The sequence below is a fragment of the Gorilla gorilla genome, chromosome 2 (assembly GCF_029281585.2).
Source record: "Gorilla gorilla gorilla isolate KB3781 chromosome 2, NHGRI_mGorGor1-v2.1_pri, whole genome shotgun sequence".
Taxonomy (NCBI): domain Eukaryota; kingdom Metazoa; phylum Chordata; class Mammalia; order Primates; family Hominidae; genus Gorilla; species Gorilla gorilla.
In genome coordinates this window covers 58754517-58781896 of record NC_086017.1, presented here as the reverse complement: position 1 = coordinate 58781896, position 27380 = coordinate 58754517, and the positions used below count along the sequence as shown (strand labels likewise).

General features: G+C 47.5%; 1 protein-coding gene across 1 annotated transcript in view; it reads left to right on the top strand.

Moving 5' to 3' along the window:
* The first annotated feature begins 13850 nt into the window (after positions 1-13850).
* SLC25A20 (solute carrier family 25 member 20) overlaps positions 13851-27380 on the top strand; it is a 43645-nt gene continuing 30115 nt past the window's right edge. The window contains exons 1-2 of the mRNA XM_004034106.5: positions 13851-14163; positions 20754-20846. Coding sequence (XP_004034154.3) covers positions 14059-14163; positions 20754-20846 — 198 coding nt within the window. The 5' untranslated portion in view covers positions 13851-14058. The remainder of the gene's footprint in view (positions 14164-20753; positions 20847-27380) is intronic.

Here is a 27380-nt window from a genome sequence, read left to right as displayed (position 1 = left end):
TATCCCCATTTCACAAACAAGTGATCAAACTAAAGTACTTTTTTTTTTTTTGAGACGGTGTCTAGCTCTGTTGCCCAGGCTGGAGTGCAGTGGCACAATCTTGGCTGACTGCAACCTCCATCTACCGGGTTCCAGCGATTCTCCTGCCTCAGCCTCCCATGTAGCTGGGATTACAGGCACGCACCACCATGCCTGGCTAATTTTTGTATTTTTAGTAGAGACAAGGATTCACCATGTTGGTCAGGCTGGTCTCGAACTCCTGACCTAAAGTGATCCACCAACCTCTGCCTCCCAAAGTGCTGCAATTACAGGCATGAGCCACCATGCCCATCCAAGCTAAGATTCTAACCCCAGGCCACCATGCCCATCCAAGCTAAGATTCTAACCCCAGGCATCTGAATCCAGAGCCTACCCTTTTGACAGTGCTGTAACCCTTCTGAGTATATAACAGTATAAATGTATTATATTTAAGCAGTCTCCAATTGCAAGTCATCTGTTTCCAATTTTGTTTTGTTTTGAGATAGAGTCTTACTCTGTCACCCAGGCTGGAGTGCAGTGGCGCTATATTGGCTCACTGCAACTTCCACCACCCAGGTTCAAGCAATTCTCCTGCCTCAGCCTCCCGAGTAGCTGGGACTACAGGTGCATGCCACCATGCCTGGCTAATTTTTGTATTTTTAGTAGAGACGGCGTTTCCGCACATTGGGCAGGCTGGTCTCGAACTCCTGACCTTGTGATCCACCCGCCTCAGCCTCCCAGTGCTGGGATTACAGGCGTGAGCCACTGTGCCCGGCTATCTGTTTCCAATTTTTCACAATTATAAAGAGTGTTTCAGTGAACACCCTTGGATGTAGTCCTTTTTTTTCCTTTTCTTTCTTTCTTTCTTTTTTTTTTTTTTGAGACAGAGTTTCGCTCTTGTTGCCCAGGCTGGAGTGCAATGGCATGATCTCAGCTCACCACAACCTCTGCCTCCCGGGTTCAAGCGATTCTCCTGTCTCAGCCTCCGGAGTAGCTGGGATCACAGGCATGCGCCACCATGCCCAGCTAATTTTGTATTTTTAGTAAAGACAGGGTTTCTCCATGTTGGTCAGGCTGGTCTCGAACTCCCAACCTCAGGTGATCCACCCGCCTAGGCCTCACAAAGTGTTGTGATTACAAGTGTGAGCCACCGTGCCTGGCCCTCTTTTTTCTTTTGAGATGTAGTCTCTCTCTGTCACCCAGACTGGAGTGCAGTGGTGCAGTCACTGCAGCCTCAATCTCCTGGGCTCAAGTGATTCTCCTGCCTCAGCCTCCCAAGTAGCTGGGACTATTATAGGCATGCACCACCATGCCTGGAGAATTTTTTTAATAGATATGGGGTCCCATTATATTGCCCAGGCTGGTCTCAAACTGCTGGGCTCAAGCAATTCTCCCGCCTTGGCCCCACAAAGTGGTGGGATTATAGGTGTGAGCCACAGCCTGTAGTTCTTTTTGCATAGTTGTGAACACGTTTTTTATTTTATTTCTAGAAATGGAAATAGAGGAATTGCTCAGTCAACTCCTATGCTCATTTTACATTGTAATGGATACTGCCAAATCACATTTCTTTTCTTTTTTTTTTTTTTTGAGATGGAGTCTCGCCCTGTCACCCAGGCTGGAGTGCAGTGGCGCGATCTCGGCTCACTGCAAGCTCCACCTCCTGGGTTCACGCCATTCTTCTGCCTCAGCCTCCCGAGTAGCTGGGGCTACAGGCGCCTGCCACCATGCCTGACTAATTTTTTTGTATTTTTAGTAAAGACGAGGTTTCACCCTGCTAGCTAGGATGGTCTCCATCTCCTGACCTCGTGATCCGCCCACCTCAGCCTCCCAAAGTGCTGGCATTACAGGCGTGAGCCACCACGCCCAGCCCAAATCACATTTCTTAAATGCTTTGTTCTTTCAGACTGGTTAAAGGCCAGGCACCAAGTTGTTATAGATGGTAAATAAAGAGGACCACAATATCTGTGGTCAAGGAGCTTTGTTCTAATAGGAGATGCAGAAATTAGTAGAATAATTCAACAATAAGTATCAAATTACCACTGTGAGTGCACTGGATGGAAATACAAGAAAAATAAAAATAAAAATTATCACCGTGAGCCGGACACGGTGGCTCATGCCTGTAATCCTAGCACTTTGGGAGGCTGAGGTGGGCGGATCACGAGGTCAGGAGATCAAGACCATCCCGGCTAATACCGTGAAAACCCGTCTCTACTACAAATAATAAAAAAAAAAAATAGCCCGGCGTGGTGGCAGGCGCCAGCTACTCGGGAGGCTGAGGCAGGAAAATGGCATGAACCTGGGAGGCGGAGCTTGCAGCGAGCCGAGATCGCGCCACTGCACTCCAGCCTGGGCAACAGGGTGAGACTTCGTCTCAAAAAAAAAAAAAAAAAAAATTATCACCGTGAGGAGTGCTGCATAGGAGAGTTGGTAGACTCAATTCTCAGCCTCTCTTCCATCTACACTCCTTCCCCAGTGATCTCATTCAACCTCTTTGCCTTAGGACCTCCCATACATTGATGACTTCCGGGTTTTCATTTCTAATCCTACCAAATTTCCTATACTTCACACTCAGTATATGCAGTTGTCCATTCAATACCTCCGTTTGGATGTCATATTGGCACTCGAATTTAAGATGTCTTAAATAAAACAAAATTCTCAAATTTACCTCCAAACCTGCCACTCCCCCAATATTTCCCAGCTCAATACCACTCTCTCTCCATTTACTCAGGCCAAAAATTCACAAATTTGGCCAGGCATGGTGGCTCACACCTGTAATCCCAGCACTTTGGGAGGCCGAGGTGGGCAGATCACCTGAGGTCAGGAGTTCAAGACCAGCCTGGCCAAGATAGCAAAACCCTGTCTCTACTAAAAATACAAAAATTAACTGGGCATGGTGGCGGGCACCTGTAATCCCAGCTACTCGGGAGGCTGAGGCAGGAGAATTGCTTGAACCCAGGAGGTTGCAGTGAACCAAGATTGCACCACTGCACTCCAGCCTGGGCGACAGAGCAAGACTCTGTCTCAAAAAAAAAAGAAAGAAAGAAAAAACAAATCACAAGTTTTCCATGAGCTTTCCTCTTCCAAATTTCACATTCAGTCCACAAGCAATTCCCATGAGCTATACCTCTGAGATATGTCCTGACTTTAGCACTTACCACTACCTGCAGCTCTATTCCAAGCCACCCTCAATGTGTCTTTGGATGTGAGCAGTAGTCCCTTAACTAGTCGCCCTGCTTTAAAATATCTTTTACTTTTGTAGAGACAGGATCTCACTCTGTCACCCATGTTGGAGTGCAGTACATTTTATTATTTATTTACTTATTTATTTATTTTTATTTTTCGAGGCAGAGTTTTGCTCTTGCCGCCCAGGCTGGAGTGCAATGGTACAATCTCGACTCACTGCAACCTCCACCTCCCAGGTTCAGGCGATTCTGCTGCCTCATTCTCCTGAGTAGCTGGGACTACAGGCATGCACCACCATGCCTGGCTAATTTTGTATTTTTAGTAGAGATGGTGTTTCGCCATGTTTGCCAGGCTGGTCTCAAACTCCTGACCTCAGGTAATCTTCCCACCTTGGCCTCCTAAAGTGCTGGGATTCCAGGCGTGAGCGACCGTGCCCGGCCCAGTACATTTTATTTTTATTCTTTTTCTTTTTTAAAAAAAGATTTATTTTTTTCAAGATAGAAGGTGGGATTTTTCCTTTTTTTTTTTTTTTTGAGATGGAGTCTCACCCTGTTGCCCAGGCTGGAGTTCAATGGCATGATCTTGGCTCACCGCAGCCTCTGCCTCACAGGTTCAAGCGATTCTCCTGCCTCAGCCTCCTAAATTGCTGGGATTACAGGCGCCTGCCACCACGCCCGGCTAATTTTTGTTATTTTTAGTAGAGATGGGTTTTCACCATGTTGGCCAGGCTGGTCTGGAACTCCTGACCTCAGGTGATCCACCCACCTCAGCCTCCCAAAGTGCTGGGATTATGGGTGTGAGCCACCTCAGGAGATCAAGACCAGCCTGGCCAACCTGGCAAAACCCCGTCTCTACTAACAATACAAAATTAGCTGGGCGTGGTGGCACATGCCTGTAATCCCAGCTACTCGGGAGGCTGAGGCAGGAGAATCGCTTGAACCTGGGAGGCAGAGGTTGCGGTGAGCCAAGATTACACTATTGCACTCCAGCCTAGGCAACAAGAGTGAAACTCTGTCTCAAAAAATATATATATTTTTAAAGTACAAAACATGTCATTTTTCTTTTCAACATCCTCTAAAGCTCTATCACAAGCTTTGGCCTTACAGACCAACAAAGCGTAGTCTAGAGCCAGACAGCTAGGATTAGAAACCCTTGACCGGGTACAGTGGCTCATGCCTGTAATTCCAGCACTTCAGGAGGCTGAGGTGGGATGATTGCTTGAGTCCAGGAGTTCGAGACCACCCTGGGCAACATAGGGATACCCTGTCTCAAAAATAATTAATTAATCAAAATTGAGGCTTGGGAGAGTGGGTCACTCCTGTAATCCCAGCACTTTGGGATGCCAAGACAGGAGGATCACTTGAGCTCAGGAGTTCAAGACTAGCCTTGGCAACATAGGGAAACCCCATCTCTACAAAAAATACAAAAAGTAACCTTGGCCGGGACGGTGGCTCATACCTATAATCCTAGCACCTTGGGAGGACAAGGCAGGTGGATCACCTGAAGTCAGGAGTTTGAGACAAGCCTGGCCAACATGGTGAAACCCTGTCTCTACTAAAAATACAAAAATTAGCCAGGCGTGGTGTCGGGTATTTGTAATTCCACCTACTCAGGAGGCTGAGGCAGGAGAATCGCTTGAGCCTGGGAGGCGGAGGTTGCAGTGAGCTGAGATTGTGCCACTGCACTCCAGCCTGGGTGACAAGAGCAAAACTCCATCTCAAAAAAAAAAAAATTAACCAGGCATGGTGGTGCGCACCTGTAGTCCCAGCTACTAGTGAGGCTGAGATGGGAGAATGGCTTCAGCTCAGGAAGTGGAGGTTGCAGTGAGCTGAGATTGTGCCACTGCACTCCAGCCTAGGTGACAGGGCAAGACCCTGTCTCAAAAAAATAAAACTAAAATTAAAATAATACTTTAAAGAGAATCCCAACTCCACATCTTCCTGTCCATGTGACCTTGGGCAGGGAACCTTACCTCTCTGTGACTTAGTTTGCTCAGTTGTGAAATTAGGAGAATAATAGCAGCCTCTACTGAGTGAAAAAAGCAAACTGGTATTTACAATATAGCCTTTTATCAATGAAAACAGTTTGTGTAAGTGTGTGTGTGAGTGTGTATAGCTGTATATATAAATATGTATGTTAACTCATTGAAAGGGCCCTGAAAGATATGTACAAAATGCTAATATTTTATTTATTGATTTATTTAATTTTTTTCTGAGGCCTAGCCTAGGAGACAAGCCTAGGTAATAGAGCAAGACCCTGTCTCAAAAGACCCTAGGTAATGCTCTGTCACCTAGGCTGGAGTGCAGTGGTGCTATCTTGACTCACTGCAACCCCTGCCTCCTGGGTTAAAGCAATACTACCTCAGCTGGGCACAGTGGCTCACGCCTGTAATCCCAGCACTTTGAGAGGTTGAGGTGGAAAGATCACCTGAGGTAAGGAGTTCAAGACCAGTCTGGCCAACATAGTGAAACCCCATCTTTACCAAAAAATACAAAAATTAGCCAGGCATGGTGGCACGTGCCTGGAGTCCTGGTTACTTGGGGGAGCTGAGACAGAAGAATCACTTGAACCTGGGAGGCGGAGGTTGCAGTGAGCCAAGATCCTGCTACTGCACTCCAGCCTGGGGGAAAGAGTGAGCCTCTTTCTAAAAAAAAAAAAAAAAAACCAATCCTGCTTCAGTCTCCCATGGATTTGTTATCTGGGCTCTTCGTTCTGTTTTGAAGGTCTGTTTGCCTATTCCCAGTCCAATACTACAATGTTTTAATTTCAGCTTCATGGTTTCTTTTTTAAAAATTGTTTTCTATTTTATTTATTTATTTATTTTATTTTTGAGATGGAATCTTACTCTGTCACCCAGGCTGAAGTGCAGTGGCACGATCTCAGCTCACTGCAATCTCTACCACCTGGGTTCAAGCAATTCTCCTGTCTCAGCCTCCCAAGTAGTTGGGAATACAGGCGCCCGCCACCATGCCAGGCTAATTTTTATATTTTTAGTAGAGACAGGGTTTCACCATGTTGGCCAGGCTGGCCTCACACACCCGACCTCAAGTGATCCGCCTGCCTCGGCCTCCCAAAGTGCTGGAATTACAGGCATGAGCCACCGTACCCGGCCAATTTTTTATTTAGAGATGCAGTCTCGCTCTGTCACCCAGGCTGGAGTGCTCTGGTGTGATCTCGGCTCACTGTAACCTCCACCTCCCGAGTTCAAGCAATTCTCCTGCTTCAGTCTCCCGAGTAGCTGGGACTACAGGCGGGTGCCACCATGTCCCGCTACTTTTTGTATTTTTAGTAGAGATGGGTTTTCGCCATGTTGCCAGACTGGTCTCGAATTCCTTACCTCAGGTGATCCACCCGCCTCGGCCTCCTAAAGTGCTGGGATTATAGGTGTGAGCCACCATGACTGGCCGGTTTCTTTTTGCTGTATGGTAGAACAAGATGCCTTTGTTGATTTTTTTTCCTTCAATCAGCTTTCTCAGGTTGAAGCCCTTATTGGTCTTTTTCAAAAATTTCTGGCCAGGCACAGTGGCTCACACCTATAATCCCAGCACTTTGGGAGGCCGTAGGTGGGCAGATTCACGAGGTCAGGAGATCGAGACCATCCTGGCCAACATGGTGAAACCCCGTCTCTACTAAAAATACAAAAATTAGTTGCCACTGCACTTCAGCCTGGTGACAGAGCAAGACTCCGTCTCAGAAAAAAAAAAAAAAATTCTTAGACAATCTCATACAAAAAAAAAAAAATTAGCCAGGCGTGGTGGCGGGCACCTGTAGTCCCAGCAACTTGGGAGGCTGAGGCAGCAGAATGGCGTGAACTCGGGAGGCAGAGTTTGCAGGGAGCTGAGATCGTGCCACTGCACTCCAGCCTGGGCGTCAGAGTGAGACCCCATCTCAAAAAAAAAAAAAAACAAAAACCGTTAGATTCAGTTTGATGTTTTGTTTTGTTTTTTGTATTTTGTTTTGGCAATGGAGTCTCACTATGTTACCCAGGCTGGAGTGCAGTGGCACAATCACGACTCACTACAACCTCAACATCCTGGGCTCAAGGGATCCTCCCACCTCAGCCGCATGAGTATCTGGGACCACAGACATGCATAACCATTCCAGGTTAATTTTTTTTTTTTTCCCTTTTGAGACGGGGTTTGGCTCTTGTCTCCCAGGCTGGAGTGTAATGGTGCGATCCTGGCTCACTGCAACCTCCGCCTCCCATTTTCAAAGGATTCTCCTGCCTCAGCCTCCAGAGCAGCTGGGATTACAGGCATCCGCCACCACACACAGCTAATTTTTGTATTTTTTAGTAGAGACAAGGTTTCACCATGTTAGCCAGGCTTTTCTTGAACTCCTGACCTCAGGTGATCCGCCTGCCTCAGCCTCCCAAAGTGCTGGGATTACAGGCGTGAGCCACCGCTCCCGGCCAATTTTTTTTTTTTTGTGGAGACGAGGTCTCACTATATTGTCCAGGCTGGTCTTGAACTCCTAGTCTCAGGCTATCCTCCCGCCTTGGCCTCCCAATGTGCTGGGATTACAGGGGATGAGCCGCCACACCTGGCCATGTTTCTTTTTTTTATTGTTTTTTTATTTTTGTAGAGACAGGATCTCACACTCCCATCCAGGCTAGAGGACAGTGACATTTTATTTTTTATTCTTTTTGTTTTTTAAAAATTAATGTTTTCTGGGCTTGGTGCGGTGGCTCACGCCTGTAATCCCAGCACTTTGGGAGGCTGAGGCAGGCAGATCACAAGGTCAGGAGTTCAAGAGCAGCCTGGCCAACATGGTGAAACCCTGTCTCCACTAAAAATACAAAAATTAGCCTGGCGTAGTGGCACCCGTCTGTAATCCCAGCTACTCGCCAGACTGAGGCAGGAGAATTGCTTGAACCCAGGAGGTGGAGGTTGCGGTGAGCCGAGATCTGGCCATTGCACTCCAGCCTGGGCAAAAGGAGCAAGACATTGTCTCAAAAAAAAAATTTTTTTTTAATGTGTTTTTCAAATAAGAAAGTGGAGGAGGCTGGGCACAGTGGCTCACGCCTGTAATCCCAGCACTTTGGGAGGCTGAGGCGGGCAGATCAGGAGGTCAAGAGTTGGAGACCAGCCTGGCCGACATGATGAAACCCGTCTCTACTACAAATACAAAAAGTAGCTGGGCGTGGTGGCGAGCGCCTGTAATCCCAGCTACTCGGGAGGCTGAGGCAGGAGAATCCTGTGAACCCGGGAGGCGGAGGTTTCAGTGAGCCCAGATCTCGCCATTGCAATCCAGCCTGGGTGACAGGGCGAGAGTCTGTCTCAAAAAAAAAAAAAAAAAAAGAAAAGAAAAAGAAAAAGAAAGTGGAAGCTTGGCCAGGTGCAGTGGCTCATGCCTGTAATCCCGGCACTCTGGGAGGCAGACACAGGTAGATCATGAGGTCAGGAGATTGAGACCATCCTGGCTAACATGGTGAAACCTTGTCTCTATTAAAAATACAAAAAATTAGCTGGGCGTGGTGGCAGGCACCTGTAGTCCCAGCTACTCGGGAGGCTGAGGCAGAAGAATCGCTTGAACCCGGGAGGTGGAGGTTGCAGTGAGCCGCGATCGTGCCACTGCACTCCAGCCTGGGCTACAGAGCAAGACTCTGTCTCAAAAAATAAAAACAAAAAAGAAAGTGGAGGCTGGGCGCGGTGGCTCATGCCTGTAATCCTAGCACTTTGGAAGGCTGAGGCAGTTGGATCACTTGAGGCCAGGAGTTTGAGACCAGCCTGGCCAAGAGAGTGAAACCCTATTTCTACAAAATACAAAAATTAGCCGGATTTGGTGGTGCATGCCTGTAGTCCTAGCTACTCAGGAGGCTGAGGCAGGAGAATCGCTTGAACCCAGGAACTGGAGGTTGCAGTGAGCCAAGATCATGCCACTGCACTCAGCCTGGGTGTTGGAGTGAGATTCTAAGGAAAAAAAAAGTTGCCAGGTGCGGTGGCTCACGCAGAGGTTGCAGTGAGCCGAGATCATGCCACTGCACTCCAGCCTGGGCAACAGAGCCAGACTCCATCTCAAAAAAAAAAAAAAAAAAAAAAAAAAGCCAATTTTTTTTTTTTTAAAGATGTAGGGGGGTCTTGCCATGTTTCCCAGACTGGTCTTTAACTTGAGAATTGCTCAAGCAATTCTCCCATCTTAGGATCCCAAAGTGCTGGAATTACAGGCCTGAGCCACCATGCCCTTCCCACATATAGCAAACTTTAACATCAATGATCATAAAGATAACTACAGATTTCAGATTTCACAAATTTATTTGCTTGCCATGTCTTCTTTCTTGGTTTTGTTTTTTACTTTTTAATTTTTATGTGTTTTTTTTTTTTCACCTTGGCCTCCCAAGGAGCTGGGATTACAGGTGTGAGTCACCATGCCCAGCCATGTATAGCAAACTTCCTACTTTTTTTTGTTTTGTTTTGTTTTGTTTTTGAGACGGAGTCTTGCTCTGTCCCCCAGGCTGGAGTGCAGTGGCACGATCTGGGCTCACCGCAAGCTCTGCCTCCCGGGTTCACACCATTCTCCCACCTCAGCCTCCCGAGTAGCTGAGACTACAGGCGTGCACCACCATGCCCGGCTAATTTTGTTTTTGTATTTTTAGTAGAGACGGGGTTTCACCATGTTAGCCAGGATGGTCTCGATCTCCTGACCTTGTGATCCGCCCGCCTTGGCCTCCCAAAGTGCTGGGATTACAGGCATGAGCCAACTTCCCACGTGTCTGTTTGCATAGTTGGGTGATACTGTTTCATCCTCCTGCTTGGATGCTAGTTTGGCTGAGTATGAGGTTCAATTTTTTTTTTTTTTTTGAGACAGAATCTCTCTCTGTCACCCAGGCAGGAGTACAGTGGCAAGATCTTGGCTCACTGCAACCTCTGTCTCCTGGGTTCAAGCAATTCTCATACCTCACCTCCCAAGTAGCTGGGACTACAGGTGCCTGCCATCACACCTGACTAATTTTTATATCTTTTTTTTTTTTTTCAGAGATGGAGTCTTGATGTTGTTGCCTGGGCTGGAGTGCAATGGCACGATCTTGGCTCACTGCAACCTCCACCTCCCAGGTTGTAGAAATTCTCCTGCCTCAGCCTCCCGAGTAGCTAAGATTACAGGTGCCTACCACCACGCCCAGCTAATTTTTGTATTTTTAACAGAGATGGGGTTTCACCATGATGGCCAGGCTGGTCTTGAACGCCTGACCTCAGGTGATCCACCCGCCTCGGCCTCCCAAAGTGCTGGGATTACAGATGTGAGCCACTGCACCTGGCCAACCCTCTCTCTACTAAAAATACAAAAATCAGCCAGGTGTGGTGGCGGGTGCCTGTAATCCCAGCTACTCATGAGGCTGAGGCAAGAGAATCGCTTGTACCCTGGAGGTGGAGGTTGCAGTGAACCAATATCACACCATTGCATTCCAGCCTGGGCCACAGAGCAAGACTCCGCCTCAAAAAAAAAAGTATATATATATATATATATATAATGTGTTCTGATTCTTTTTTTCTTTTTGAGACAGAGTCTCACTCTGTCAGCAATCCCTGCTCACTGCAATCTCTGCCTCCTGGGTTCAAGCAGTTCTCCTGCCTCAGTCTCCCTTGTAGCCAAGATTACAGGCGCCCACGACCACACCAGCTAATTTTTTTTTGTATTTTTAGTAGAGATGGGGTTTCACCATGTTGGTCAGGCTGGTCTTGAACTCCCGACCTCAAATGATCTGCCTCTCTCGACCTCACAAATTTCTGGGATTATAGGCATGAGCCATGGTGCCTGGCCCTGATTATTATTATTATTATTGAGACAGAGTCTTGCTCTGTGGCCAGGCTGGAGTGCAGTGGTGCGATCTTGGCTCACTGCCACCTCCCACTCCCTGGTTCAAGTGATTCTGTTGCCTCAGCCTCCCTACTATTGGGATTACAGGCACATGCCACCATGCCCAGCTAATTTTTGTATTTTTAGTAGAGATGGGGTTTCATTATGTTGGCCAGGATGGTCTTGATCTCCCCGACCTCATGATCCACTCACCTTGGCCTCCCAAAGTGCTGGGATTACAGGTGTGAGCCACCGCGCCTGGCCCCTCATTCGAATGAGAATGCTTGATTGCCTATTTTTTCCTGTGTAAAGGCATTTATGAATCCCTTTCTAAAAATTTGCTCCAATGCATATAGTTGTTTTTTGTTTTTTTTTTTTGAGACGGAGTTTTGCTCTGTCACCCAGGGTGGAGTGCAATGGTGTGGTCTCGGCTCACTGCAACTTCTGCCTCCTGGGTTCAAACGATTCTCCTGCCTCAGCCTCCTGAGCAGTTGGGATTATAGGTACATGCCAGCACGCCTGGCTAATTTTTGTATTTTTAGTAGAGAGAGCATTTCACCATGGTGGCCAGGCTGGTCTCGAACTTTGACCTCATGATCCGCCTGCCTGGGCCTCCCAAAATGTTGGGATTACAGGTGTGAGCCACTGTGCCCGGCCCATAATTCTTTTTTTTTCTTTTCTTTTTTTTTTTTTTTTTTTGAGACGGAGTCTCACTCTGTTGCCCAGGCTGGAGTGCAGTGGCGCGATCTCGGCTCCCTACAAGCTCCGCCTCCTGGGTTCTTGCCATTCTCCTGCCTCAGCCTCCTGAGTAGCTGGGACTACAGGCTCCTGCCACCACGCCCGGCTAATTTTTTGTATTTTTAGTAGAGATGGGGTTTCACCGTGTTAGCCAGGATGGTCTCGATATCCTGACCTCATGATCTGTATGCCTCGGTCTCCCAAAGTGCTGGGATTACAGGCGTGAACCACTGTGCCTAGCCGCTTTATATCCTATTAATTGACAACTTAAAATTTTTTTTTCTTTAGACTGTATCCAGAATCTGGCCACTTTTTTTTTTTTTTTTTTTTTTTGAGACAGAGTCTTGCTCAGTCACCCAGGCTGGAGTGCAGTGGCACGATCTCAGCTCACTGCAACCTCCGCCTCCCAGGTTCACGCCATTCTCCTACCTCAGCCTCCCGAGTAGCTGGAACTACAGATGCCCGCCATGATGCCCGGCTAATTTTTTTTTTTTGTATTTTTAGTAGAGACGGGGTTGCACCATGTTAGCCAGGATGGTCTCGATTTCCTGACCTCGAGATCCACCCGCCTCGGCCTCCCAAAGTGCTGGGATTACAGGCGTGAGCCACCACGCCCGGCTGAATCTGACCACTTCTTACTACCTCCTCTGTTATGCCCTGGTGCAAGTCAACATCTCTGGCCATGGCTTTTAGCCTCCTTAAGGTTCCTTGATTCTTCTTGCCCCCTGGAGTCTATTTTCACCCAGCAATCAAAGGGGGATCCTGATAACGATGTCAGACTATGTCGCTCCCCACTCAGTACCCTGCAATGACTTCTACGTCCTTCAGAGGAGAGACAGTGGCAAGATCTCGGTTCACTGCAAGCTCTGCCTCCTGGGCTCAAGCGATTCTCCTGCCTTAGACTCTCGAGTAGCTGGGATTACAGGCATAGGCGTCTGCCATCACGGCTGGCAAGTTTTTGTATTTTTAGTAGAGACGGGGTTTGACCATGTTGGCCAGGCTGGTCTTGAACTCCTGACCTCAGGTGATCCACCTGCCTTGGCCTTCCAAAGTGCTGGGATTATAGGCATGAGCCACTGCGTCGGGCCTTTAACTTTTTTTTTTTTTTTTTTTTTTTTTTTTAGAGACAGTGTTTTGCTCTTTTTGCCCAGGCTGGAGTGCAATGGCACGATCTGGGCTCACCGCAATCTCTGCCTCCCAAGTTCAAGTGATTCTCCTGCTTCAGCCTCCCAAGTAGTTGGGATTACAGGCATGCGCCACCACGCCCAGCTAATTTTGTATTTTTAGTAGAGACGGGGTTTCTCCATGTTGGTCAGGCTGGTCTCAAACTCTTGACCTCAGATGATCCTCCCTCCTTGGCTTCCCAAAGTGCTGGGATTACAGGTGTGAGCCACTGGGCCCGGCCTAACTTTTTTTTTTTAGAGACAAGAGTCTTGCTATATAAGTCAGGCTGGTCTCAAACTCCTGGGTTTAAGCAATCCTCTCGCCTTGGCCTCCCAAAGAGCTGGGATTACAGACATGAGCCATAACACCAGGCCCAAACCTGTCTTCTAGTGCCTCCAAAACCTCTGTCGCCTCATCAGCTACTACCCTCCCTCTTCCTGTGGTTTCTCAAACATGTCAGGCACAGACCATCTCAAGGCTTTTGCATTTTCTTTTTCTTCTGGGTGGAAGGTTCCTCACCCTTGACCCTGTTATGTGTGAACAGAACTCCCTCTCTCATCTTCTCAGGTCTTGAATCCTGTCACCTTTTCAGTTAAACCCTCCCTTATTCAACTAACTAAAATTGCAAATCACTTGTCCCACACACCCTCTAACTCTCTTCCTGGATTTTTCTCCGTAGTACTTATTACTACTTGATACACTATGCATTTTTTAGTTATTTATCTTTGTTATGGTCTGTAAATTACAGGAGGACAGGGACCTGTGTGTTGTACTACCAGGGGTGCCTCCAGCACCTAGAAGGACGCCTGGCCTATGGCAGGGCGGAATTGATCTCTCTGGAGTGAGTGGATGAATGGGAGCTCAGAGGAAACATTGAAGTCTGGGAAGGCTTCCTGGAGGAATAGGCCCGCTGGCCGACACTCCCAAACCCCGCCCATGCGGCTTTGCGCTCTGCCACGCCCATCGAAGCGGGGCCGAGGCCGGAAGCAGCCCCGGGCGGAAGCCCTACCGTGCCAACTGGGCCCTCCTCCCGACCTGCCCCGGGCTCGTGCCCCGCCCACCCGAAAGTGGGTGAAAGGTCGGCGGCGCCGGCACTGCAGCTGGGGCTGAGAAGCCAGGACGGCCCGAGAACTGACAGACGGAGTGACAGACGGACTGACCATGGCCGACCAGCCAAAACCCATCAGCCCGCTCAAGAACCTGCTGGCCGGCGGCTTTGGCGGCGTGTGCCTGGTGTTCGTCGGTCACCCTCTGGACACGGTCAAGGTACGGGAGGCTGGGTCGCAGGCTTTGGGGAGGAGGCCCGGGCGGGGCGCGGAAAGCATGGTCCCCCGCGAGGCGCGGACGCTGGGCAGAAGAGGGGCATGTGTGAGCTTCCGTGAGAAGTCTAGGGAATCTCTCTTTCAGGGGTGGGCAGGAAGCTGTACCTTGCGCCCCAAAGAGCCAGGCGGCGGCGCAAAGTGAGCAGCCTCTAACTGCCTGTCAAGAGCTCTGATGTAAAGTTCCCTGTCCCGCAGTCTCTTCTGACCCTGCGCCACTTCTTTAGGGATGGGAAGGAATAAACGTCTCTCCATAGTTTTGGTTTCAGCCAACACTAATATTATCATTAAGGTTGAAACAGGTCCCCTGTAAAGCCTGCCCCAGGAAGACAACTAAAGACAGAGCGGTACGGTTGTTCTGGAGGTGTCCTTTGATACATTCCCCTGGGGCAAGAGTACCCATCTCTTTCGCACCTTTCCCGGCCCGGGGAGATACTTGACACTCTTCGGCCTGTCACCCAACGGTGGCCTGCTTAGCCTCCTGGGCAGAGGCATCCCTGTGAGAAGCAATGATGACCTCAGTGACCGAGCCCCTTCCACGGAAAGCAAGGTGATCAGCTTTGCACAAGGCCAGCCTCATTCTCACAACTCCCAGATGAGGCAGCTATGGTCAGACTGAGGCTTGGGAGGGAGGACATTCATCAGGAATTGTTCTCTGGTCTTCCTCATATCATATCTCAACTATTCCCGTTGCAACACCTTCATTAATGCTTTGCTTGGGGACCAAAGTCCATCCTCCATGGCTTAGCACTCGAAGCTGCATCCAGTTTTCTCTCTTTTTTTCTGGACGTAGACCTGAAGGAAATTGACAAGTCATTGCCAGGGTGGGCCTGTGGGGAGCAGACATGAGTTTTAAAAGATTGGAAGCCCATGTGAGGGGGTTTGTTAGGATGTTGGGTCAGATTTCTTCCACAGCGAAATAGTTTTGTGGGCACTTCCTCTTGGCCAGCTTGGGCAGCAAGCTCTTTGCTGCCTTTCATCCAAGAGAGGAGCTGCCCTGAAGTAGAGCTCATACTGGGGTCATTCTATAGGAAGACCAGGGTTAAAGTAGCTGGACTGGCTAGGTCATTGTGCAACATGAAATCAAATGTTTATTTAGCTGATGGTAAATGCCATGTGTTAGTGCATCCCAGACTGTGGTCATTCCAAGCGGCACTGTCTACTGAGGGACGATTGTCTGGCCTTTCTTCCTGCTCTTGGTCCATATAGGCAGATATCTTATTAGTTCTAGGCCTCTGGGGCCGCCCTTAAAAAAAAAAAAAAAAAATATATATATATATATATATACACACACACAAATATTGCTCCTACCTCCATATCACCTTTGTCCTTGATGTCACTCCCAAGAAGGACTGGATGACCTCTGCACTGAAGTGCAAATAACTGAAATGCTCACTGGCATATTTAGCAACCAGAAAGCCTCTTTTTAGCTTAAACCAAAACCACAAATTGCTGACTGCTGTGTTTTTGGCCTTAGTGAGCTGGGTGGGCTCCAATCAAAGCCTGACCTTAAGGTACTTTCAGAGGTCCAAGGTTAAAAAAAAATAAAGGAGAAGAAGAAAAAAAAGAAGTCCAAGATAGTGTAACTGAGCTGTGGTCTGTGTGTCCTGACAAGGCAAAAGCTGCAACGCTTCGGAGTGGGGCATGAAAAGGCTCTATGGAAGGTGGTGCGTTAGAACAGGCATTCAAGTGCTGGGTGAGTTCAGACTGAAGGAGTAGGGAGGCCCAGACAGTCTGATGGGAAGGCAGGAGTGAAGGTGAGTGTGGCTTGCAAGTGGGGATCATATTATAAAATAAGACAACCTAGACCGGGCACGGTGGGCTCATGCCTGTTAATCCCAGCACTTTGGGAGGCTGAGGCAGGTGGATCACCTGAGGTCAGGAGTTCGAGACCAGCCTGGCCAACATGGTGAAATTCCATCTCTACTAAAAATACAAAAAAAAAATTAGCTGGGTGTGATGGCAGGTGCCTGTAATCCCAGCTAATTGGGAGGCTGAGGCAGGAGAATCGCTTGAACCCACAGGGCGGAGGTTGCAGTGAGCTGAGATTGTGCCATTGCACTCCAGCCTGGGTGACAGAGTGAGACTCCTTCCCAAAAACAAAACAAAACAAAACAAAAACCACCTGCAAAGGACTTTAATGTTCTTGCTGGTTTGGATGGCTGATATCCTGTTGAGACAGGTATGAGGTATGAAGTGTATATAAAATCACAAAAAGGCAGCCTTGGCAACATGGCAAGACCTCATGTCTATAAAAAATACAAAAATTAGCTGGGCATGGTGGTGCACATCTGTAATCCCAGCTGCTCAGGAGGGTGAGGCTGGAGGATCGGTTGAACCTAGGAGTTTGAAGCTGCAATGAGCCTTTGCACTCCAGTCTGGGCAACAGAATGAGACACTGTCTCAAAAGAAAAAAAAAAATCACAAAAAGGTATTAGTCAGATTTTTTTTTTTTTTTTTTTTTTTTTTTTGAGACAAGACTCTCCCTCTGTCACCCAGGCTGGAGTACAGTGGCAGGATCTTGGCTCATGGCAACTTCCATCTCCCGAGTTCAAGCAATTCTTTTGCCTCAGCCTCCTGAGTAGCTGGGATTATAGGTGCCCGCCACCATGCCTGGCTAGTTTTTGTATTTTTAGTAGAGATGGGGTTTCTCCATGTTGGGCAGGCTGGTCTCAAACTCATGGCCTCAAGTGATCCTCCGGCCTTGGCCCCCTGAAGTGCTGGGATTATAGGTGTGAGCCACTGTACCCGGTCTACTCAGAAGCTTTGATCCATTTCTCTCTCTCTACTAACTAGGGGAGGTTATGCCTGACTATGGGAGATCTGAAGGACAATATGAGGGATTTTGGATGTAAAGGTATGGTGGCCTCTGGGCATTTCTATTGTGTCCCATAAACCCCTCAGACTTTCGTGTCACCTCTGTTGCCCAGAGAGGGACTTCCTTGGTTTGATATAGAAGGCCCTGACAAGTACAAGAATAATAAATTCTAAAGAAATTTTAAAAAAATGGGAAAAATGATGATATAGAAGGACCTGACAAATACAAGAATAAGAGATTCCAAAGAAATAAAGAAACAACATGGTAAAAATGATGTTTTGGAAAGGTTAGTATAATAGCAACCTTGAGAAGGATTTGGAAGCAGAACAGTGAGCAGGAAAAACATCCAGGAAGGGCTGGGCGCGGTGGCTCACGCCTGTAATCCCACTTCGGGAGTCCGAGGCGGGCAGGTCACCTGAGGTTGGGAGTTCAAGAGCAGGTGACCAACATGGAGAAGCTCCATCTCTACTAAAAATACAAAATTAGGCCAGGCATGGTGGCTCACGCCTGTAATCCCAGCACTTTGGGAGGCTGAGGCGGGCAGATCACCTGAGATTGGGCGTTCGACACCAACCTGAGCAACGTGGAGAAATCCCATCTCTACTAAAAACACAAAATTAGCTGGGCGTGGTGGTGCATACCTGTAATCCCAGCTACTTGGGAGGCTGAGGCAGGAGAATCGCTTGAACCCGGGAGGCAGAGGTTGCGGTGAGCCCAGATCGCACCATTGCTGTGCAGCCTGGGCAACAAGAGTGAAACTACATCTCAAAAAATAAATAAATAAATAAAAATAAATATACAAATGCAAAATTATCCGGGAGTGGTGGCACATGCCTGTAATCCCAGCTACTTGAGAGGCTGAGGCAGGAGAATCTCTTGAACCTGGGAGGCAGAGGTTGCGGTGAGCCAAGATCATGCCATTGCTCTCCAGTCTGGGCAACGAGTGAAACTCTGTCTCAAAACAAAACAAAACAAAACAAAATTCAGGAAAAAGACTGCAGAAGTAACTGGATATATCAGTTATCTATTGCGGTTTAACAGTTTCCTCCAATGAGGCAGGAGGATCACTTGAGCCCAGGAGTTTAAGGCTGCAGTTAGCCAAGATGGCGCCACTGCATGCCAGCTTAGGTGACAGAGCAAGACCTTGTCTCAAAAAAACCCAAAAAACCAAACCAACTTACCCCAAAACTTAATGGCTTAAAACAACAATAAACATTCATCAGGGGCGGGCCGGTGGCTCATGCTTGTAATCCCGGCACTTTGGGAGGCCGAGGCGGGTGGATCACCTGAGGTCAGAAGTTCGAGACCAGTCTGGCCAACACAGCGAAACCCTGTCTCTACTAAAAAAAAAAAAAAAAAAAAAATGCAAAAGTTAGCTGGGTGTGGTGTCACGCACCTGTAATCCCAGCTACGCGGGAGGCTGAGACAGGAGAATCACTTGAACCCAGGAGGCTTGTGGTGAACTGAGATTGAGCCACTGCACTACAGCCTGGGTGACAGAGCAAGACTCTGCCTCAAAAAAAAAAAAAAAGACAATCCAATTAAAAATGGGCAAAGACTCCAGCCTGTAAGACCCTGTCGAGAGAGAGAGAGAGAGAATCTTCTTCTTTTTTTTTTTTTGAGAAGGAGTCTCACTCTTGCCCAGGCTGAAGTGCAAAGGTGCGATTTTGACTCACCACAACCTCTGCCTCCCGGGTTCAAGCAATTCTCCTGCCTCAGCCTCCCAAGTAGCTGGGATTACAGGTGCGTGCCACCACACCTGGCTAATTTTTGTATTTTTATTGGAGACAGGGTTTTGCCATGTTGGCCATGCTGGTCTTGAACTCCTGACCTCAGGTTATTGACCCACCTCAGCCTCCCAAAATGCTGGGATTACAGGTGTGAGCCACCGCGCCTGGCCTCCTTTTTTTTTTTTTTTTTTCTTTTTTAAAGAGACTGGGTCTTGGCTGGCCATGGTGGCTCATATCTGTAATCGTAGCACTTTGGGAGGCTGAGGCAGGCAGATTGTATGAGTCCAGGAGTTCCATATCAGCCTGGGCAACATGGTGAAAACCCATCTCTACAAAAAAACCAAAATTAGCCGAGCATGGCATGCACCTGAGGTCCCAGCTACTTGGGAGGCTGAGGTGGGAGGATCACCTGAGCCTGGGAGGCGGAAGTGGCAGTGAGCCAAGATCATACCACTGCACTCCAGCATGGGTGAGACAGTGAGATCCTGTCTCAATAAATAAATAAAAAGAGACCAGGTCTTGCTCTTTTACCCAAGCTGAAGTGTAGTGGCACCATCACAGTTTTCTGTAATCTTGAACTCCTGGCCTCAAGTGATCCTTCCACCTCTGCCTCCCAAAGTTCTGGGATTACAGATGTGAGCCACCACACCCAGCCATGGACCTAAATAGGCATTTCTCTGAAGAAGATGGGCTAATAGGCATGTGAGAAGTTGTTCAGTGTCATTATCCATCATGGAAATGCAAATCAAAATCACAATGACATACCACCTCATACCCACTATGATGGCTTAAAAAAAAAAGATAGATATAGAGCAATATAGTGAGATTCTGTCTCTACAAAAACAGTAAAAATTAGCCTGGCGTTGTGGTATGCACCTGTAGTCCCAGCTGCTTGGGGGGCTGAGGTGGGAGGATTGCATGAGCCCAGGAGGTCAAGGTTGTAGTGAGCTATTGACCACACCGCCACACTCCAGCCTGAGTGACAGAGTGAAACCTTGTCTCCAAAAAAAAAAAAAAAAATATATATATATATATATATATAAAGATAATAAGTATTGAAGATATGGAGAAATTGGGACCCTCCTAGACTGCTTATGGGAATATAAAATGGTGCAGCCACTTTGCGAAACAGTCTGGCAGTTCCTCAAAAGGTTTAAACAGAATTGACATATAAGTTAGAAATTATGCTAGTGGATAAATACCTGTGATGGTTAATTTTATGTGTCACCTTGACTAGGCCACAGAGTACCTAGGTATTTGGTCACACATTATTCTGAGTGTGCTTGTGAGGGTGATTTTGGATATTAACATTTGAATCTGTGGACTGATTAAAGCTAATTGTCCTCCCTAATGTGAGTGGACCTCATCTATTTGAAGGCCTAAATAGATCAAAAGGCTGACTGACACTTCCTGCAAGTAAGAGGGAACTCCTGCCTGAATACTTGAGGTGGGACATTAGTCTTTTCCCGCCTTCATACTTGAACTGAATCATTGGTTCTTTTTGGGTCTCAAACTTGCCGACTACAGATCTTGGGACTTCTCAACCTTTATAATTGTATGAGCCAATTGCTTATAATAAATCTCTTGATATATACCTCCTGTTGGTTCTGTTTCTCTGGAGAATTCTGACCAATACAATACCGAAGAGAACTGAAAACATATATCCACACAAAAAACTTGTACACAGATGTTTATAGCAGCATTATTCATAATAATCAAAAAGTAGGAAAAACACAAATGTCTATGAACTGATGAATAGGCAGGCATACAAAATGTGATTTATTCATACGATGGGATATTATTTGCCAATAAAAGGAATGAAGTACTAATGAAATGAAAGAGAAGTTTGAATCCAGCAGGTTAAGTGAATGCCAAAGACATGTACAAGGGTACAGCCTTCCCTGTTCAGTTTGGCAGACAGTTGGGCCATTGCTGCTGACAGGCAGTTCTGATTCTGGTAGGTGACTGCATTTTAACTTCTGGTTTCAGGTCCGACTGCAGACACAGCCACCGAGTTTGCCTGGACAGCCTCCCGTGTACTCTGGGACCTTTGACTGTTTCCGGAAGACTCTTTTTAGAGAGGTTGGTATATGATGCTGGGCATTCCTCTTACTCAGAACACATTCACGGGGTGGTTGATTTGTTACCCCCAAGGAGAGTAGGTTAACTGTGTGGTTCTGCTGGACAGCTAGCTCACAGCTACTGCTCCTTCACCACGCCACCCTGTGCCCCTCTGTTGTCATCTGCTTTGGAGTCTCTGATAGTTCTAGCTACCGTTTTATACAGATGACTAAGGCTAATAAAATGGTTCTCTCTTTTGGAAGATGGAATTTAGACGACGGAGAACTAGTGAGTAATAATTGAGATGTGAAATGGAAGAAAATGTACATCTGAGCTGGGTGCGGTGGCTCACGCCTCTAATCCTAGCGCTTTGGGGGCCAAGGCAGGTGGATCACTTGAGGTCAGGAGTTTAAGACCAGCCTGGGCAACATGTAGAGAGTGTCATCTCTACAAAAAATGCAAAAATTAGAGGGGCATGGTGGCGCATGTACATCTGTAGTCCCAGCCACTCAGGAGACTGAGGTGGGAGGATCACTCCACCAGGAGGTAGAGTTTGCAGTGAGCCAAGATTGCACCACTGCACTCCAACCTGGGTGACAGAGTGAGACCCTGCCTGAAAAACAAAAAAGGCCAATCATGGTGGCTTACGCCTATAATCCCAGCACTTTGGGAGGCCGAGGTGGGTGGATTGCCTGAGTTCAGGAGTTCGAGACCACCCTGGCCAACATGGTGAAACCCCGTCTCTACTAAAAATACAAAAATTGGCTGTGCACGGTGGCATGCGCCTGTAGTCCCAGCTACTTGGGAGGCTGAGGCACGAGAATCGCTTGAACCCAGGACGGGGAGGTTGCAGTGTAGGGTCCAGCCCTACGGGGCTTAGCGGATGTTTTCCCCATGTGCGGAGATGAGAGATCATAAGAAATAAAGACACAAGACAAAGAGTTAAAGAGAAAACAGCTGGGCCGGGGGGCCCACTACCAAGACATGGAGACTGGTAGTGGCCTCGCATGGCTGGGCGCACTGATATTTATTGAATACAAGACAAGGGGGTGGCTGGTCACGCTGGCTCACGCCTGTGATCCCAGCACTTTGGGAGGCCGAGGCGGGTGGATCACGAGGTCAGGAGATCGAGACCATCCTGGCTAACACGGTGAAACCCCATCTCTACTAAAAATACAAAAAATTAGCCGGACGTCGTGGCGGGCGCCTGTAGTCCCAGCTACTTGGGAGGCTGAGGCAGGAGAATGGTGTGAACCCAGGAGGCGGAGCTTGCAGTGAACTGAGATCACACCACTGCACTCCAGCATGGGCGACAAAGTGAGACTCTATCTCAAAAAAAAAAAAAAAAAAAGACAAGGGGGCAGGGTAAGGAGGGTGAGTTGTCCAAGTGATTGATAAGGTCAGGCAAATCACGTGATCATGGGACAGGGAGCCCTTCTGTTTTAGGTAGCCGAAGCAGAGAGGGAAGGCAGCATACGTCAGCATTTTCCTCTATGCATTTATAAGAAAGATCAGGCCGGGCGTGGTGGCTCATGCCTGTAATCCCAGGCTGAGGCAGGTGGATCACAAGGTCAGGAGATCGAGACCATCCTGGCTAACATGGTGAAACCCCGTCTCTACTAAAAAAAATACAAAAAATTAGCTGGGCATGGTGGCGGGCGCCTGTAGTCCCAGCTACTCAGGAGGCTGAGGCGGGAGAATGGCGTGAACCCAGGAGGTGGAGCTTGCAGTGAGCCGAGATCCTGCCACTGCACTCCAGCCTGGGTGACAGAGCGAGATCAAAGAGGAACCAGGAGTATGGGACGAACATGAAAGTGGACAAGGAGCGTGATCACTGAAGCACAGCATCACAGGGAGGGGTTTAGGCCTCTGGAAAACTGTGGGCAGGCCTGGATAATATCCAGCTTCCCACAAGAAGCTGGTGGAATAGAGTGTTCCCTGACTCCTCCAAGGAAAGGAGACTCCCTTTCATAGTCTGCTAAGTAACGGGTGCCTTCCCAGGCACTGGCATTACTGCTTGACCAAGGAGCCCTCAAGCGGCCCTTATGCGGGCGTGACAGAGGGCTCACCTCTTGCCTTCTTGGTCACTTCTCACAATGTCCCTTCAGCACCAGACCCTATGCCTGCCGGTTATTTCTTGTTTATATTAGTAATACAACAAAGAGTAATATTAAAAGCTAATGATTAATAATGTTTATACTAATGATTGATAATGTCCATGATCATCTCTATATCTAATTTGTATTATAACTATTCTATTTTCTTTATTATACTGAAACAGTTTGTGCCTTCAGTCTGTTGCCTCGGCACCTAGGTAATCCTTTGCCCACACTGCAGTGAGCTGAGACTGCACCATTGCACTCCAGCCTGGGCAACAAGAGTGAAACTCTGTCTCAAAAAAAGAAAAAGAAAAAAGAAAATGTACACCTGCATCTGGATCAGTCAGTTTGATAGGGATCCATGTCAGAAGCGCATGTGAATGAAGTCTGAAGGAAAAGTCAGCCAGTCCTAGAAACACTGAGAGAAGCTATCAGTCTCCAGTTCCCCTAGACAGGGACATTAAATTGGTTTGGAGTTATTATTATTATTATATATATATATTTTGAGACATGGTCTCACTCTGTTGCCCAGGCTTGACTACAGTGGCATGAACTTGGCTCACTGCAACCTCTGCCTCCCAGGCTCAAGAGATTCTCCTGCCTAAGCTTCCCGAGTAGCTGAGATTACAGGCATGTGCCATCATGCCTGGCTAATTGCACTCCAGCCTGGGCAAAAAGAATAAAACTCTGTCTCAAAATAAGAATAATATTAATAATAATAATAAATAACTTCATTAACACAGGTCTTAAAGACCTCGTTGAGATCTTTTCCTTTGCTTCCTAAAATATAACTTTTTTTTTTTGAGACGGAGTTTTGCTCTTGTTGCCCAGTCTGGAGTGCAATGGCACAATCTTGGCTCACCGCAATCTCTTGAACCATCTCCTTGGTTCAAGTGATTCTCCTGCCTCAGCTTCCTGAGTAGCTGGGATTATAGGCATGCACCACCATGCCTGGCTAATTTTGTATATTTAGTAGAGACAGGGTTTCTCCATGTTGGTCAGGCGGGTCTCAAACTCCCAACCTCAAGTGATCCGCCCGCCTCGGCCTCCCAAAGTGCTGGGATTACAGGCCTGAGCCACTGCGCCCGGCCTAAAATATAACTTTCTTTTTTTTGAGACAGAGTCTCGCTCTGTTGCCCAGGCTGGGGTGCAGTGGCGCAATCTTGGCTCACTGCAAGCTCCGCCTCCTGGGTTCACACCATTCTCCTGCCTCAGCCTCCCGAGTAGCTGGGACTATAGGTGCCTGCCACCGCACCCGGCTAATTTTTTGTATTTTTAGTAGAGACAGGGTTTCACCGTGTTAACCAGGATGGTCTCGATCTCCTGACCTCATGATCCACCCGCCTCAGCCTCCCAAAGTGCTGGGATTACAGGCATGAGCCACCACGCCTGGCCCTAAAATATAACTTTCATATAAACACTCTATTATAGTCTCTAAATTTATAGCCTTGATTAAATATACAGAAACTAAGTAGTAGTCATCCAGATAAAAAGGGAGTGATAGTAAGTGATGGACTCAGCCTTGGCGAAGTTGTTCCCAGGATTCCTGTAGGACTTGGGTGCAGAAGGAAGACCTTTTTAAACTTTTTATTATTTATTTATTTATTTATTTATTTTGAGACAAGAGTCTTGTTCAGTTGCCCAGGCTGGAGTGCAGTGGCGCAATCTCGGTCACTGCAAACTCTGCCTCCTGGGTTCAAGTGATTCTCCTGCCTCAGCCTCCCGAGTAGCTGGGATTGCAGGCACCTGCCACCATGCCCGGCTAATTTTTGTGTTTTTAGTAGAAATGAGGTTTCACCATGTTGGCCAAGCTGGTCTCAAACTCCTGACTTTGTGATCTGCCCGCCTCAGCCTCCCAAAGTGCTGGGATTACAGGCATGAGCCACGGCATCTGGCTTAGAAAGATCTTGAGGCAGTGCCTGCCCAACCATCCTTGAGTGAGGTGGTGCTACCCTTCTTTTTTTTTTTTTTTTTTTTTCGAGATGGAGTCTTGTTCTGCCACTCAGACTGGAGTGCAGTGGTCCGATCTTGGCTCACTGCAACCTCCACCTCCTGGGTTCAAGTGATTCTCCTGCCTCAGCCTCCCAAGTAGCTGGGATTACAGGCACCTGCCACAATGCCCAGCTCATTTTTATATTTTTAGTACAGATGGGTTTCGCCATGTTGGCCAGCTGGTTTCAATCTCCTGAGCTCAGGTGATCTGCCTGCCTCAGCCTTCCAAAGCGCTGGAATTACAGATATGAGCCACCACGCCCGGCCTGCCCTTTCTTCTTCTTCTTTTTTTTTTTATGGAGTCTCATTCTGTCACCCAGGTTGGAGTGCAGTGGCACGACCTCAGCCCACTGCAACCTCCGCCACCCGGGTTCAAGCGATTCTCCCTGCCTCAGCCTCCCGAGTAGCTGGGACTACAAGCATCTGCCACCACGCCCGACTAATTTTTGTATTTTTAGTAGAGATGGGGTTTCACCATATTGGCCAGGCTGGTCTTGAACTCCTGACTTCGTGATCTGCCCTCCTTGGCCTCCCAAAGTGCTGGAATTACAGGCGTGAGCCATGGCACCTGGCCTTGTTCTTTCTTCTTTAAGCTCCTCCTCCTTACATCTCTAGTGCCCAGGGTAGAGTCTGAGCAGTGTCTGATGGAGGTTCTAGGCTTCAGGTCCACTTAGAGTCCTCTACCTTTACAGAAGGAAGGTAGGCTTACCTGCCTCTTGGTCATTAGATGTTATTGAACACCTGCCTAGGGGTGGGCAATGTGCTGGGTCCTGGAGTTGTGGTGAGAATGTCTTGTATAAACCCAAGTCTTTGAAGAGTTGAATAGGCTTCCTTAGTCCATATTTGTGCATGTCCTGGTTTTTCCTGTGCCAGATTTGAGCTTTCTGCTTTCTGGAGCTGCCAGGCAGGGGTCTGTAGGTTGTGCTACATGGAACTGGGTTGGCCATTCTAGTGGAAGGTAGACTAGACAAGTTGTTCAGGAGGAATGGGCTTGACCTCTCAGGACCTGGTCATCCTTTTAGCTCATGTAGGGAGCTGTGGGAATGGCTTTGAATGGACTTTGTCATATGCTACTTTTGTAGATCCTCCTCAGATCTCTGTCCTTTTCCCATTTACTGCCTCTGTACTTTGTTCTTGGAGTCTACCGGCAGCCTGCAGCAGTTTAGGCTTTTGCAGGAATTAGGAGGAATGCTGACAGGTACAGTTGTGCCACTTTGATTCTGAAAAGAAAGTTTGGATACCCAGGGTCTGCAGTGAGGCAGGTTCTTCAGCCTGGGTCTGTGGAGCCCTGCCAGTGTGCAGCCTCACCCTGATTCTCCTGCTACTCTCTATAAGGAGAAACTTTAAAATTTTTTTGTATTTGTTTTAAAAAAATGGTTTTGAGATGGGGTCTTGCTATTTTACCCAGGCTGGTCTTGAACTCCTGGGCTCAAGTGATCCTCCCATCTCAGCCTCCTGTGTACCTGAGATTATAGGCCCTGATACAGGCACTTCATTTGTTACTGAGCTTATGACAAAGTAACAAAGTGATATTTATCTCTTTCCTTCATTCTCCAGAGGCAACTACTTTCAATTTTTTCAGTTGTTTATGCTGTTTCCACCTATTTACATAATATACATTTACTATTATATTTTATTTATTTATTTTTATTATTATTATTTTTTGTTTGAGACAGAGTTTTACTCTTGTTGCCCAGGCTGGAGTGCAATGGCGCGATCTCGGCTCACTGCAACCTCCGCCTCCCGGGTTCAAGCGATCCTCCTGCCTCAGCCTCCTGAGTAGCTGGGATTACAGGCATGTGCCACCACGCCCGGCTAATTTTGTATTTTTAGTAGAAACAGGGTTTCTCCATGTTGGTCAGGCTGGTCTCGAACTCCCGACCTCAGGTGATCCGCCCGCCTTGGCCTCTGAAAGTGCTGGGATTACAGGCATGAGCCACCACGCCCGGCCATTACTATTATATTTTATACATTTTTATATTTTTTAGCTACCTATTTGTGGTACATTATTTTATATTTTAGCTCTTATTTTCCCTATCCCCTCCTTCTGCCCTGCCCATCCATATGATTTTATCACCCTTTGTGGTTTAATCCAATTCACCATTTTCATGATTACAACTTTATATATATTTTTTCTCTTAAGTAAGTATGAAGTACGATGTGCATTCCATTCCTTGTGTAACTTCTTGTTTCCCTTGGGATTGGGTTAATAATTGTGTTAAATCTTTTGTTTTGTTTGTCTTTGAATCACTGTCTCTGTCATTCTGTACCCTAAATGCTCTGTAGTGTACCTTTCTGTTTGGTTTGCTACACACTGCCTAAGGAGTTATTTTCTGTTGTTCTAGTGTGTATTGTTTTGTTCTGTTTTTGTTTTAGTTTAGTTTTGTTTTTTTGAGATGGAGTTTTGCTGTGTTGCCAGGCTGGAGTACAGTGGCACAATCTCGGCTCACTGCAACCTTTGCCT